The sequence below is a fragment of the Dromiciops gliroides genome, chromosome 1 (assembly GCF_019393635.1).
Source record: "Dromiciops gliroides isolate mDroGli1 chromosome 1, mDroGli1.pri, whole genome shotgun sequence".
Taxonomy (NCBI): Eukaryota; Metazoa; Chordata; class Mammalia; order Microbiotheria; family Microbiotheriidae; genus Dromiciops; species Dromiciops gliroides.
Window position 1 is genome coordinate 551172621 of NC_057861.1, and position 16620 is coordinate 551189240.

The 16620-nt window shown below is 38.1% G+C and overlaps 1 protein-coding gene across 1 annotated transcript in view; it reads right to left on the reverse strand.

The window, feature by feature from the left end:
- Positions 1-16620, reverse strand: part of SUSD1 (sushi domain containing 1) — a 341419-nt gene that overhangs the window by 287752 nt on the left and 37047 nt on the right. The window contains exons 2-3 of the mRNA XM_043975620.1: positions 9564-9677; positions 6961-7116 (exon numbers count right to left, since the gene is read on the reverse strand). Coding sequence (XP_043831555.1) covers positions 6961-7116; positions 9564-9677 — 270 coding nt within the window. The remainder of the gene's footprint in view (positions 1-6960; positions 7117-9563; positions 9678-16620) is intronic.

The window sequence follows — 16620 nt, forward strand, 5'->3', positions numbered from 1 at the left end:
ATTACTCAGGTGGTGAGTTCTAAGGGAGGATCAGAATCTCGCCCCAATGAATACACCTCCTCCCCAAATGATATCCACTGAATCCCCAATAATTGTGGGCACTCAAGAGGAATTTGGAGTCCAGAAAAATCTCCCCAGACTCAGAATTGGAATGGAACGAACTTCAGAGGTTATCTAATTCAATTGCCAACTTAAACATGAATCCTTTCCCTGACATCCTCAAAAAATGGTTATCCAGCCCCAATTTGGAGACCTCAGCAAAGGACAACACACCACCTACCCAGGCATAGGTTACTCTATTCCACTTTGACGTGACTCTAATTGATAATAAATTTTTCTTCACAGAGCTGAAATCTATCTCTCTGAAACTTCTACCTACTGGTCCTTGTTGTGTCTTCTGGAGGCAAATAATCAATATTTATTAAGTGCCTACTATGTGCCAGACACTATGCTAATTGCTGGGTGATAAATACTTCATATGGCAGTCCTTCAAATACTAGGGGATCCTATCACATTCTCCCTTAGTCTTCTCCATGCTAAACACTTCCAGGTACATCAACCAGTCTGCATAAGCCTCTCACTCTTCTTGTCATCCTCCACTGGACTGCTTCTAGTTCATCAACATGGTATATGGAACTGAAAACAATAATCCAGATGGATTTGATCTAAACAGGTGAGAATACAGTAGAATGATAACCTCCCTTATCCTGGATGTTTTGTTTCTCCTAATGCCATTTAACACTGAACCAGCATTTCCAGTCACCATATCACGCTGTTGACATGTTGAATTTATGGTCTTCTATGAACTCCAGTTTCTTTTCACATAAATTTATTTAGAAATGCCTTCCCTCCATTATGTATATTTTCCAGTAGTTTTTCAAAACCATATGGAACCCAGATTTTCAGAACTGAGTTGTGTGTGTGTGTGTGTGTGTGTGTGTGTGTGTGTGTGTGTGTGTGTGAGACTGCTTAGGGGTAACTGGATTGGTGGAAAGAATATTCACCCAAAACTGAGTGCCTACATGAAAGGTGGAATTGGTATGAGAGTATTGAAGAGAAAAGACATTCTTTCTCCTTTGAGATACAAGTATGGTTCTAGATTCTTTTCTCAAGTCGCAGGAAAGATACTTAGAGAGAATGAATGTCTTTCCTCTGCAACGTTCTCCCCCAACTCAAGTCACTCACACAAGAATGCAGCATTTTGTCAGCATTTTTATCCACCAACCAAGAGTCACGCCTATGCAAAATAGTCTTGGCTTGAAAAACCAAGTTATATATGTATAAGATTTTATTATCCCTGTTTAATTTAATTTTATTAGATATGATCCAGGAATCTTGCTTTTCAAGACCTTTTTACATACTGATTCTGTTATCCAATTTCTCATACCTCCATATTAGCTGAAAATTTTATAATCATGCTATCTATCTATATATATATACATATATATATATATTTATCCAAGTCATTGTTTAAAAAAAAGTTTAACAGATTTGAGTCAAGGATAGATACTCAAGGACCACTTTACTTAAGAAAGCTCTTCAGATTGACATTCATCCATTAGTCACTACTTTTCAGCCTAAACATTCAAGCAGCTCCAAATCCAATTGGCTCTATTGTTGTCTGGCCCATACATATCCATCTTGTTCACAGGGAACATATGAGAGAATCTATAAAAAGCTTTGCTGAAATCTAAGTATACTATATCTACAGAATTTACCTAATCTACCAGTCAGGGAACTCTGTCAAAAAAAAAAGAAAAAAGAATTAAAAAAAAAAACTAAAAAGATAAGTTGGGTAGAAAAAAAATAATATGAAACATCTCTAATAAAAATCCAATATCCAAAATACGTAGGAAATTGATATAAATTATATATATATATATATATGACCAAAAATTATTCCCCCAGTAGAAAAATGGTCAAAAATATATAAAGTTTTCAAAATAGTTGCAAGCAATTAACAGCCATAGAAAACATGATATTCAGGTCACTAATAAAAAGAGAAATATAAATTAAATCAGCTCTGAAGCTTTCCACCTCACCCAGAAAATAGGCAAAGATGACTAAAAATAGAAAACAATCAATGTTGGAAGGGCTATGGAAAGACAAACACACTAATGTACTGTCGGTGGAACTGCCTATGGAGCCAACATTGAATGTTGGGCCAACATCTCTGTTAATTATTTAGATTTATTTAAGAAAAAGCAGTGTTCATATCCTATGCCTCAACAATACCACTACTAGAAATATATTCAAAGGAGGTCAAGGAGAGAAGGAAAAGTCCCATTTATGCCAAAATTTTCATCATAGCACTTTGATGATAAATAATTGGGACCAAAGTCAGTGTCCATCCATTGGGGAATAAACAAACTGAAGCATATGAACATAATACATTCTTATTGTGCAGAAAAAAATAATGAATATGAGGAATTAAGGAAAATAGAAGTATTTTACAAACTGATCCAGAATAAAATAAGAATCAGGAGAATGGTATACACAATGACTACAATTACGTAAATAAGAAGAACACAAGGGAAGGCTATATGGTCCAATGGATAAAGTATATACTTGAAGTCAGGAAGATCTGGACTGAAATCCCATTCTCGACACTTCTTAATTGTGTGACCTTGGGCAAGTCATTTAACTTCCCTAAGTGCCAGTTTCCTCCTCTGTAAAATGAGGATAATAATACCTGGAGTGCCCTCTACCTTAGAAGGTTACTGAAAGATTCAAAAGATTCAAAAATGTAAAAAAATTTTTTTTCAAAAGAAGACAAATATCATTACTTTGAAAAAACACATCAAAAGGAAGCCATCCCCAGAACATTTTAATAACCAATCTTGGTTCAGGAAAACAGGTAACGAAACATCCTTCTCTACTCTTTGCAGAGATGTGAAGGGCTATGGTGGCAGGATGTGACATCAGATACAATCATTCTGTAGAAAATTTTTGCTTAACTGATGTTCTTTTAACAAACAATTTTCCAAGGTATTGAAATAATTCAAGGATGTGACTGCAGAATTGTTGCCTATGATTTTTGAGATCCTAGAGAGAGAAAACATTTGGAGTTGGACAAATATGGTCCCAGGGAAGCTATGTGGTACAGTAGATTGAGTGCCAGGCCTAGAGTCAGGAAGACTCATCTTCCTGAGTTCAAATTTGCCCTCAGATACTTACTAGCTATGTAACCCTGGGCAAGTCACTTAACTCTGTTTGCCTCACAGTTTCCTCATCTGTAAAATGAGCTGAAGAGGGAAAATCGCAAACCACTCCAGTATCTTTGCCAAGAAAACTCTAAATGGGGTCACAAAGAATCAGGATATAAATGAAATGACTGAACAAAAACAAATGGTGCCAATTTTTAAAAAGGAATTATTTGAATTCTCAGCTAAGGAGCTTGACTTCATATTATTAACAAGATGGTCTGTGATAATTAGAAAGTGAAGTGGTTGTAACATTGATTTATCAAGAATGAGCCATGCCAGAATAACCCTATTTCTTTTAGGATAAGTATGTATGTATAAATGACTTGTAAAATGGGGGGGGGGGGTTATGCCTTTTGTTTTCATATCATAGTCATTTTTGGATCGAGCCTCCTTCTCTCATCACAGAACTGAACCCTGTGAAGTGACTAGTACAATTATTATCATTATCCCATTTTATAGACAAAGAAAGCTCAGAGCTGGAATCACAAACTTGCTATCAAATCTAGAACTCAAATCTAGATCTCACTCCAGGTCCAGTACTTTCCTCACTCTATCATGATATCTAACCCCCTCTACAGACTAAGAAAATGAAAACATCAAAAGGAGTGGTCAATTTAATATTTTTTTTAGCCCATTGGGGTTAAGTGACTTGCTCAGGGTCACACAGCTAGTAAGTGAGTGGTCACTTTAAACTAACTACAGCTCCTACCTTCCATTTCAGCTTCGGCTCCATTTCATACATCCTGTCACTCACCACCCCCTTAAGGCATCTGAGCCATGAAGAAACTGGTTTTTTCTTCTTCTTACTTCCCATTGGAATCACTGACCCTAGAAAAATCTTAAAATCCAGCTCTTTAAAAAGACTCTAAAACAAAACAAAAATCCCAACTACAAAGGCAGCTTCCACTGTTTTGTTAGCTCTTTGTGGTGGAGGCGGGGGGGGGGGGGGTATGGTTTTGGGCCCCTCAGAAATGGTACTCCTATATATGTGGCAAGCCTCAAATTGAGTGGAACAAAACAGGATGACACAGAGTCTTGTTAAGTTCCATGATTCTCAGTTCTTGCTAAGTTCGTTTTTTGTTTTTCACTCACCAAGTTTAATTTCACAGTAAGTCACTTGTGCAGCCAGGTGGAAAGCCATTTGCTATCAAAGCCATTCAGAATATTCTGAAATGGATTTCAGCTAATTCCCATATTCATTCCAAGAGTAAATCATACTGTACCTGCCAAGACCTGGTACCAGTCAAAAGTATGCAATCAGTAGAACTTGTCATTTCAGTCAAGGAAGAAGCAAAAAATGTGGTTCTTCCTTCTCTTCTCTGATTCTCTATTCTCTGATTCCTTTAAAAACTCTGCCATATTTTAAGATTAAGAGCCACTTGAGGAAACCTATGGGAGACCCTCATAGTACTGCCTTACTGTATCATTAAAGCACATACTCACACACACACACACACAAGAAAATCAGAAAGATGCAACAATACATGATCCAAGTTCCAGTGTCATCATGAATACACTGAAAATTATGAGTATTTGACCCATCTCTTATCTTCAACCAACAGTACCCAGAGATGTTTGTCACCTTGGGGTAAGTGTTTTAACCGATCTAGACTAGACAACTTTAAAGATCCTTCCAGTTCTCAATCTATGGGTCTATATCTTGGCCAAGGACAAACTGAAATTCCTCTTCCTCATTCACTTTCTTCCTACTAGTTGACCAGCAACACATCATATTTTAATATAGTTTTACTTTTTTCATTAAATATTTCCCAACTGCATGTCAAAAGAATTTGACATTCTTTTTTTTTTAATTCTGAGTTCCAAATTCTCTCCCTCCCTCCTTCCCCTCCTCCCTCCTTGAGAAGGCAAACAATTTGATATCAATTCCAGGGACACATCATTCCACCTCCCAAGATATCAGTTCCACCTTAGCAAAATGTCATCCATGAACCAATCCCAAGCGTCTTGTTATGAAGCTCATCAAAGGTTCTCTCTTATGAGAGATGTGGGTATTGAGTTCAGTTCTGGAACAAACAGTCTAAGGACTGAATAGGTAAGTCTCTCCCATCACATAATACCTTCGTTTTTAGATACATTTTGCATCTAGGCTCTGGATCAGTGCAGGCCCCTGCCAGTGACTCACACAGAAACACCCTGGGGAACAGACACACCAGGTGAGCTCCTGACTGCCCAGTCTATAGGATTATCAGGCAGGATCACCCAGAACAAACATTGAGAAAGCAGGCTAGAACAATACACCACCACAGTCAGGCTTCTGAAAGCTCTTACCTAGTAGTCCCTCCCCCTCACTTTCCCTCATATGAGAGGGTGGGCCAGAAGTTCTAAGAGCCTTGATTACTGTATGCCACAGAATTTGTTTAAATACTTTCTCCTTTCCAACCCAGGTGTGGCTGTAGCCTCTTGAGATCATCTTTGCAGTGCAAGACGCCAGCTGTGTTTCTCTACCCTCAAAACCAGTCCCTAACACTCATGGGGCACCAGTGACTAGTCAGTGAAAGCACACAATGCAATCTGGTTTTGCTTCAGTTCTCCCCACCCTTTGTGGAGACCTAAGGGTGACCCAATGAACCCCATGACCTTTGTCCCAGTAATTAGGATAGGATAGGGACCAGACCTGTGGTTTCATTAATATAAGGAACTCCCAGATATAGAAGCTTCCTCTATTAATGCAGGTTCACACCTTTTCCTGCAATTTATAATTTGATTTATATAAATCTAATATGTAATTTTATTATATACTATAATATTAAATATATGCTTGCTGCATACTAAATAAACATGTTATACCAATGTATTATTTTGTGTTATTATATAATATAAATCTAATTTAGAATTAGATTTGCCTAAATCATTAAGAGGTTAAATGACTTTCCCAGGGTCACAGGGCCCAGTAGGTATCAGAGGTGGAACTTGAACTCATGTCTTCCTGACTCCAAAGCCAATTCTTATCAACTATACCACAGTTGCCTCTCAGGTCCCCTCAAGATGATCCCCAAAGTATCACTCCCATGGTTCCAGTAACCATGATGCCATTACCAAGGCATAGAAGCTTCTGGGAGCTGGCATGTATTATGATTCAGCAACAAACCCAAAGAAAATGCATCCTCAACTTGTTAGGGTACATCTCCTTCCACAACAGAAACTCAGGGGTGAGCACGGCTTCCTAAGACACAATGAAGTTGTACCAGATGAAATCTGAATTTAGTGTTTTTCATTATTGTTCATACAAAGGGGAATGAAGAGGGGGGATGGGTGGAGGAGGGGTGACTAGCAAGCAAGTCTCAAGCCCTATTTCCCAAGCACACCTCATGATGCTCACAGAGAAAAAGACACTCCAAGGCAATTCTCACTCCAATCTCTCACTTTTCCATTGGGCTCCTTCCAAGCACATGCCTGATGTTCGAGCCTTTAGTTGCCACTCTCTCCTGAACTAATTTTCTTATTTACCATCTAATTCACCATCTGTACAAAGATGAACACACTCACCTGGAACTCACACAGTCCACACAACCACTACCTTTCCTTCCATGCTGACATATTAACAACCCCATTAGCTTCCAAACCCTTTCTGATGGTGCTAAATATACCCCCACAGAATTACAGTCATTTGTTCCTACTTGTAGGAATGGGAAATGGGGGGGGGGGGACTTAGCATTGAAGAACAACACCTGCTTCTGTTTCCTTTCAGTTCCACATCTCCCCGAAGCGCCGCACCCAGGTGTTCTTCATTTACCTGCACAAAAAGTGCCATCATTGGGAATGAATGTCTTGTTGTTGTTTGTTGCTCGATATCCTTCCAGACAAATGCAATAAAAGCCTCCAAGTGTATTATGGCACGATGTTTTGTTCCCACAGACCACAGTGGCTCCAAACTGACACTCATCTTTATCTGTTGACACATTCCAATGCACAAAAAAAAAGGGTTATAAAGACACATGGTGCAGGGATGCTGCAATTAGAACAACAAAGATGCAGTTACCAACATTTTATTTTCATGGCCTTTATGAGAAATAATTCATGTAGAAAAGACACAGGATCATAAATTCTCCTGCAAGAGAGCTTAGCAATCATATAGTCCAACCCTCTAATATTACAAGTGAGGGAACCAAGGCTCAGAGATGCTGAATGGCTTGCCCCAAAATCACACAGGTGGTAAATCAAGTAGAATCCTCTGACTCCTGATCCAATACTCTTGCCACTGCAACATGATGCCTAGCAAGATTTTGTTCTGCTTAGCCCTAGAGAGGAAATGTAGGACTAGTGGATGGGGCAAAATTATAGAGAGATAGGGTTTGGCTCAATATACGGGAAAAACTTCCAAATACTTAGAGCTGTCCAATAATAGTGAGTTACCTCACAAGTGGTTAAGGAGTTCCCCATCCCTAGTGTCTTCAAGCAGAGGCTAACTGATCGCTGACCTCATATTTTCCTAGGATCTGTTTATCTGGATCATTCCTTTGTCCCTGATCATTCCTGACCTTGTATTATACTTAAGTATATGTGTGTCTGTGTACATATATATATGTATATAGGTATATGTTGTGTATATGAGTGTGTATGTGTATATGTATGTATAAAATCACAGCATTAAAAAAAATGAGGGGCAGCTAGGTGGCTCAGTGGATAAAGCACCAACCCTGGATTCAGGAAGACCTGAGTTCAAATCTGACTTCAGACACTTGACACTTACTAGCTGTGTGACCCTGGGCAAGTCACTTAACCCTCATTGCTCTGCAAAATTAAAATAAAATAAAATCACAGAATAAGAATGTAAGTTCCTTTAGGGTTTATCCTGGTTCATTCTAATTCCTGTATCTACAGTGCCTAAAACAGTGCCTTGCAAAAAGTAGGTGCTTACTAAATGTTTGTCATTAAATGAGCCACATATACAACATATAAGGTGATCCTTGCCCCAGGTAGGGGTTAAATTAGCTCACCTCTGAGGTCCTTTCTTTTGTTGTTGTTTTTTGTTTGTTTGTTTGTTTGTTTTGCGGGGCAATGGGGGTTAAGTGACTTGCCCAGGATCACACAGCTAGTAAGTGTCAAGTGTCTGAGGTCAGATTTGAACTCAGGTACTCCTGAATCCAGGGCTGGTGCTTTATCCACTGCGCCACCTAGCTGCCCCTTAAAAAAATGCTTCAATCTGAATTCATAGTTCATCAATTTTCTCTATGGAGGTGGATAGCTTCTTTTTTTTGGTGGGGCAATGAGGGTTAAGTGGCTTGCCCAGGGTCACACAGCTAGTAAGTGTCAAGTGTCTGAAGCCGCATTTGAACTCAGGTCCTCCTGAATCCAGGGCTGGTGCTTTATCCACTGTGCCACCTAGCTGCCCCCTGAGGTCCTTTCTAATGCTGACATTCCATGATGCAATCACCCTGTCTTTTCCCAGCTCATTTTTCCTCATACAAGATGAGAAACTAGTTATTTACTACCTTCCTATCACTTTAGCTTCTTTTAAGCTAAAAATTGGATTTTGTAATAGGAGATTTACTCCAGAGGATTTGGAACTAATGGACCTTAAAAAATATCTGTTTCCATCACCCTTCTTTGTACATATGAGAAAAGTAAGCACACAGAAATCAAGGGATTTTCCCAAGATTACACAGCTGATAAGTGGAAGAGCTGGGATTCAAACCCATGTGTTATTGACTGGAATTTCAGTTCCCCTATCACTATACCATGCTGCCTTCCTTTATTCCTCCAGAAGATAAATTTATCATTAGGAAGATTCTTTAAAAGTTTCCCCCTGGGGGCAGCTAGGTGGTGCAGTGGATAAATCCCTGGCCCTGGATTCAGGAGGACCTGAGTTCAAATCCGGCCTCAGACACTTGACACTAGCTGTGTGACCCTGGGCAAGTCACTTAACCCTCATTGTCCCACAAACAAACAAACAAAGTTTCCCCCAGAGAATAAAGAGAATTTAGCCCAATATGACATGAACAAACCCAGTTGTCCAACATGCCTAGACTAAGGAAAACAACCATAAGTCCTTTTTCCCCTCCGTGGGCCCCAGTTTCCTCAAGTGTAAAATGAGGTGATGGACCTAGTGGTTCTCTTGGGCCTCTTCTGTCCCTATTATTCCATGATTCTATGAACACTGTGCTCCTTTTTCTGTTTAAGGGTTTCCATCGGTTGTTTTTTTGTTTTGTTTTGGTGAGGCACTTGGGGTTAAGTGACTTGCCCAGGGTCACACAGCTAGCAAGTGTCAAGAGTCTGAGGCTGGATTTGAACTCAGGTTCTCCTGAATCCAGGGCCAATGCTTTATCCACTGTGCCACCTAGCTGCCCCCTTGTCCAAGGGTTTCAATTCTTCAACATCAGAGGATTCCGGACTTACCGTGACACTGGGTCCTCCCATTGCCAACAAATCCGTAATTGCAGATACAGATCTCCTTCCCATCTCTCTGCTGACAGGTGGCATGGACATGGCAAGTGGCACAGACATCTGAAACTGAATCATACATAGGATCTTTAAGGAAAAGATAAAAGGACCCAAACAAGTCAACTTGTGATTCCCTACACAGGAGCACCAGAATTGTGTATAATTGAGCAAAACTGACTTCTCCAGCACTACCTGCTACTCTCTATAAGCAGACAAAAGTACAATTAAGAAGGGGTGAAGGAGAAGCATTGTTTTGCTGCCACTGGATTCTACATTCAGGACTAGGATGGTGGGGACACTAATGATGGATACTTAAGAAGGCTATGTGTCAGGGGGCAGCAAGGTGGCATAGTGGATAAAGCAAGGTGGCATAGTGGATAGACAAACTACTAGAATAAGGATTCACTATTAAAAAAACTGTTGGGAAAATTGGAAAACAGTCTCAGAAGTGGATAAAGTGGATAAAAGTGGATAAAGCCCTGGACCTGAGTTCAAATCTGGCCGCAGACACTTGACACTTACTAACTGTGTAACTCTGGGCAAGTCACTTACCTCTCACTGCCCCACAAAAACAAACAAACAAACAAAAACAAGAAATAGGAAATTGCCTCAAAGGCAATGTGAGGACAATCAAAACTATCCTTTCTGTGCTAAGTATGAGTTAGTACTGACTGAGAATATGCCTCCATCTTAATGATATAATTACAATAATAACCCTCACCGATATTTTTATTTAAAATCTAGACATTAACCAGGCTACTAATTACCATTAGGAACTAACATAACACTTGATACCTCTCTTGTAGCATATTTACATTCTGCCTTGTATGACATGTATGAATACATGTTTTAAAGCCCCTTTTCCAATTAGAATGTAAGTTCCCTGAGATCAGTAACAGAACACACCAAACACAATGAAGAAATACTATTGGGTAAGACAAGTTCAAGAGATAAATCTTCACAACTACAGGAGGAGCTTCAAAGGGGAAAACAATGACTTGGCCACAAATAATAATATAGTAGTTGTAAAAAAAACAACCACAACAAACAAACATATTAAAAATAATATATGAAATTGGAAATGAAAGGAGGCTTCTGAAGAGAAAAAATGGAAAAGAGAATAAATTGCTTACAACAGAAAGTAAGAAACAAATAATAGACTATAAAAAAAAACAGAAGAGAGCAAACAAAATTCACTCTATGAGATAAGAAGAATTATAACATAGTCAAAAGATTAGGAAAGTAGCAGGGAACATAAGCTATTTATTATCCCCAAGAAAACTAAACCGGAAAAACAGGTCAAGGAAAGACAATATAAATGAAAAACAGGACATCACATTTCAAGAAATTATAAAAGAAAACTGCCCATGTTTATTAGAATCAAAATGAAAAGAATGCACTAATCATCTCCTGAAAGAAAACCCATCCATAAAATGCCCAGAAATGACATTGCCAAAATCCAGAGCTTCCAAGTCAAAGAAATAGTACTGAAAGCAGTAAGAGTTCATGTGCTAAGGAATCACATTTAATTCCTGTGTGCCTCATATGAACTCCCAGATATTTTACACTTTGAATAGTAATTTTAAATATAATTTAGTTTTCTAACTGCAGAGATTTATTGGTAACAAACAGAAAGTCTAATACATTTTGTAGGTTTCATCTCCCAACTTACTGTAGTAATTAATTTTTTCCATTTCTTTTAGTTGATTCTCTAGGGTTCTCTTGTAAGCCATCTTATAATCTGCAAAAGTCATAATTTTATTTCTTCCTTGCCTATGCTTATTCCTTCAAGTTCTTCAAAACACTTTTTTTTTTGGTGAGGCTATTGGGGTTGTGACTTGCCCAGGGTCACACAGCTAGTAAGTGTCAAGTGTCTGAGGTCATATTTGAACTCAGGTCCTCCTGAATCCAGGGCTGGTGCTTTATCCACTGCATCACCTAACTGCCCCTCTTCAAAACACTTTATAGAAATAAAGCTATTTTATCAGATAATTGGAAAAATATTACTTTTTCGTGGTTTTAACATGCCAAAAAATAAGACTACCTAAATATTTACAGATTTAGTGCCACTCAAACTATTAAAGGATTGCTTAATAGAAAAAGACATAGTTATATAATAAAATCATAAGAAATTATGTAATAATAATATGATAAAAATTATTTAATCTAGGAAAGTGTGGAAAAAGTAAAAAGGAAAGAGGTCTAGCAGGACCAAATCTCTAATTATAATACAAAGTAGCAGTCATCAAAACTGTTTGATACCAGATAAAAAAATAGAAGTTAATCAATGAAACATAAAAGCAACTGAACAAAGTAGCATAACTTTCCATAAACCAAAAATCACAAACTACTAGAATAAGGATTCACTATTAAAAAAACTGTTGGGAAAATTGGAAAACAGTCTCAGAAGAATAATGCTTAGATGAACATCTCCCTTTATATATCACAATAAATTACAAATGACTACATGACCTAGATACAAAAGATCATATCATAATTAGCAAATTAAATGAGAGTGGAAGGAGATACCTTTCACAACTGGTGAGAAGGGAAGAATCCTTGAATAGAGAAAAGGATAGAGAGGATCACAGGATATAAAATGGATAATTTTTATTACATAAAATTGAAATTTTATACAAATAAATGCAATGAAGTTAGAATTAGAAGGGGTAAAATTAACTGGAGAAATGTTTGCAGCAAATTTCTCTGATAAAGGTCTGATATCTAAGATACTTACATGTATGTTTATATGTGTATATGTATTATATACACACAAGTATATGTATACATATACACACATATATATGCATATATATACACATGCATATATACGAACAAGAGTCATTTCCCAATACATAAATGTTTAAAGAAGATAAACCAATAGTTCACAAAAGAAGAATTGCAAGCTCTCAACAACCACATAAAAATTCTCTAAATCACTGGTAAGAGAAGTACACATTCAAGTAACTCTGAGGTTCAACCTCACAACTATCAAATGTTTTTAAATGACAAAAAGCAATATGGCAATTGTTGGAAGTAATGTGGGAAGGCAGGCAAATCAATGTACTATTTGTTTATGTGTAAAATTGACCATACTGGAAAGAAACTTGTAACTATACCCAAAAAGTCACAAAACTTAAGTATACCCTATAACCCAGCCATATCATAATTAGACTTTTACCTTAAAGAAATCAAATAAAAAGGTGAAAGATCCATATGTACAAAAATATTTATAGAGCATTTTTGTTATGGCAAAGAACTGAAGCAAAGTGGGAGTCTGTCAAATGAGGGATGGCTGAACAAACTATGCCATATGAATATCACAGGATATTATTTGCCATATGAAATGAAAGGGACAGATGCCAAGAAACCAGAGAAGACATGTATGAACTGATACACAGCAAATGAGCCAAACCAAGAGAACTATTTATAGCTATAAATACAAGGATCGTAATATTGTAAAGAAAAACTATTCTGAAATACTGAAGAATATTGATTAATGCAATTACTAATCACAACTCCAGAAGACTAATAATGAAGCATGTCTTCCACTTCTTAGTGGATCATAGGTGTGAAATGAAACATATGTTTTCAAACTAGACCAAAACAACCCAAATTTGTTTTGCTTGACTCTACTTATTTGCTACAAAAGTGGGCTCTCTTCTAGGGGGTAGCAGAGATTTGCCATGGAAATGGGGAGTGTTAGTGATAGGAAGCATTCATTAAACATCAACTATATGCAAGGCACTGGGGATACATGAACAAACAAATGAAATAATTCCTTCCTTCAATGATCTTCTAGTTTACTGGAATGACACTTTGAGAGAATTAACTACAAAACATATACAAAGTAAAGAGTTCTAACAAATATGGGAGAGGAGGAATGGATCAAGAAAAATTTCCTGTAAGAAGTGGTACCTGGAATTGAGCCTCAGAGGGTCTAGGGATTCGAAGAGGCAGAAAAGTGAGGGAGGAGAACATTACAAGTATGATGTATGCCTAAACAAAGGTAGAGAAGGAGGAGCTGGGATATCAGCTAAAAACCATAAATAGCTCAGTCTGTCTTGAACATAGCACAGGGGAAGGAAAGTTCTATTAAATCAGTCTGGGGAAGACAGCTTCCACATGCTGTTGACAAAATCTGGCCTGGAAAGAGCAAGGGAAGAGTTAGAAGGCAATAGCTCCTTCCAGACAGATAAGAGTAATTTCATTTCCCAATTGATTTCCAGGGAAGAGATTTTATCCTGGATGGAAACCCATAGCATCCAACTACCTGGCACAGGGAAAGTAGAAAAAGAGAGGAAGACAAGAAAGGAGAAAGGAGGGCTAAGCTAAAGGATTCACAGCATCCCATCATGTGTAGTGGGACCATTTTAGATTTTCCAAGACGATCTTGTTAGAAGGTGCTCTCGGGGCAGCTAGGTGTAGCAGTGGATAGAGCACCGGCCCTGGAGTCAGGAGTACCTGAGTTCAAATCCGGCCTTAGACAATTAATACTTACTAGCTGTGTGACCTTGGGCAAGTCACTTAACCCCAATTGCCTCACTAAAAAAAAAAAAAGAGCTCTCACAGATTTCCTATAGCTAGAAGCAAGGAAGAATTGGAAGATACCAGGACACACACAGATAAACATTGTATTCCCTTCTATGGTTGCAATTTTATGCAGCTGAAAATTTAGAGTTAAAAAGGAAACAGTTTAAAGAAGAAAGTCCTTTGTTGGACTTTTAGTATTCATTCTATATACAGTAGGCATCCAACATATATTAACTGAGGTTTCTATCAACTCATCACCACAAAAGTAATAGAATTATCTTTAAGATAGTGAATGATGTCAGAGCTTCGTGAAAATTTAGAGTCAGTTGAAAGAAGACAAGAGGAAATATCCTTCTGTGAATCAGACCCAGGGCTCACAGCAGCCAAGAAGAGGGTAATGTATATGTGAATTTAGGTTCCACTCTCAACAATCACTTATCAAGAAGAGGAGTTTTGGGCAGCTAGGTGGCGCAGTGGATAGAGCACCGGCCCTGGAGTCAGGAGTACCTGAGTTCAAATCCGGCCTCAGACACTTAACACACACTTACTAGCTGTGTGACCCTGGGCAAGTCACTTAACCTCAATTGCCTCACTTAAAAAAAAAAAAGAAAGAAAAAAAAAAAAAAGAAGAAGAGTTTTAAAGGTACAACAGTCTGTCCCCCAACCCCTGAATCAGAGGAAGATGTATGAGACACACTAGTGGTTAGAAAACTCTCAGACCACTATAGGTATAAAATGTTGCATACAGTTTCAGATGTGGTTTCTGTGATGGTTTTATTCAACCGAGCTTCCTTGTAAGCAGAGTTATACTAAGATGTGATTGTGGTTTTTCTTTAAAAGGCATCAATAAAGATGAATTTATAATGCCTACCAGACCCCAACTTGGGGTGCGAAGTGATGGAGAAGGGAATTGCAAGAGGTCGTCTGGCTCCTTCCTTGCCTGGAAGTATTGGGCAGAAGCCTGTGTGGTAGAAATTCTAGTTGTCACCGATACATTTATAAACCATTAGACCTATTAGTTTTTAGTGTACCTTCATGGGATCAGAGCTTGGATCTTAAGGTCATAGATTCAGAGCTGAAAGGGACCTGAGAGATCATCCAGTCCAATCCCCTTATTTTACATATGAAGAAACTGAGGAAAAAAAAAAAAGAAACTGAGGCCCAGTAAGGGTAATTAGTTGCCTAAAGTCACACAGCTATCAACTGTCAGAGTCAGGGTTCAAACCCAATTCTTCCAATGCCAAAAAAAAAACAAAAAACACCCTATCATAGCACGCCATCTTTACTTGAAAGCCCACTCTCTTATGAAGCACTGCGAATCTACAAATAAGGATAGATTTGTAGATTCAAAGACACAGCCACAGATTGGTTTGGCTTCTTACAATAAAAACAGATTGTTACCCATTCCTCATTCCTATTCTACACTTTAACTCTATTTGGGCTAGATGCTAGAGCAAGCTACACAGGTTCCTATCCCAAAACAAATTTGTATTAGAATCATTTCTAGGGCTTGTAGAATTCTCAGAATCTGCACCTGATTTCCTTAGATTTTTCAGTTCATCTGTGTTTCTTTGTAGCTCTCATTGTACTACTGAGTCCTACTCTCATTTATGACCCCCTGGATGAGGATGTTCCCTTCCTCTCTAGTCTCCAAAGATGACTCTACTCGGCTGCAGACTATCCTTTCTTATCCTGTTCTTATCTTGGGAAGATCTTCACCTAGAAGTTCCTAATGTATCCAAGTCCTGAATGTCCTATCCTTATTATTCTTCCTCTCAGTTCCATTTAGTGTTGCTAAGACCTTTAAATCCAAAAAAAAATGGAAGATTATAGTAGGTATGTTTGACTCCACAATGCCACACTCAATGATACATCAGAATGTTAAGCCCCGAGGAAGAGAAAAGTAGTCAAAAGGTACACAAAAGGATTGAAACTCATGTAGAATCTTCCTCTGTCATTACAGGACAGATGAAGAACTACACAGGAAATCAAGTTGGTAAGTGCCTTGGAAGCAAATGATCAGACAGACAGATGCTAGGCAGGTTATACAGTAAGGATGACACAAAAGAGATATACTGTTAAACTTTTTCAGATTGGATTCCATGGAATTATAAATAGCAGTCTAAGAGATCCAAAACTCTGTGGGATGAACCAATTTTCTGGTTGTCCAGAAAGAAATGGAAATCGTGAGCATGAGATTGTCAATCAAGCAATGATCATAAGGGTAGGGGGAACTACAAGTTTTGTTGCTGGCAGACATGCATAAAAAATGAGCAATGTAGACTAGAGAGGTAAGGGTGCAGGAGAAAGGTTATAGCTTTATCTTCTTCACTTAGTTTTTGTTCAGGTCCCTAACTTCATTTGCATATAAATAAAAAATCTTGGAAGTGAGATTCACCTAATTGCACAAGGCTCTCCATATCTCCAATAGGGTTAGAGGAGAGGAATTAAATTAAGAATTAAATAAGCTAAAGATATT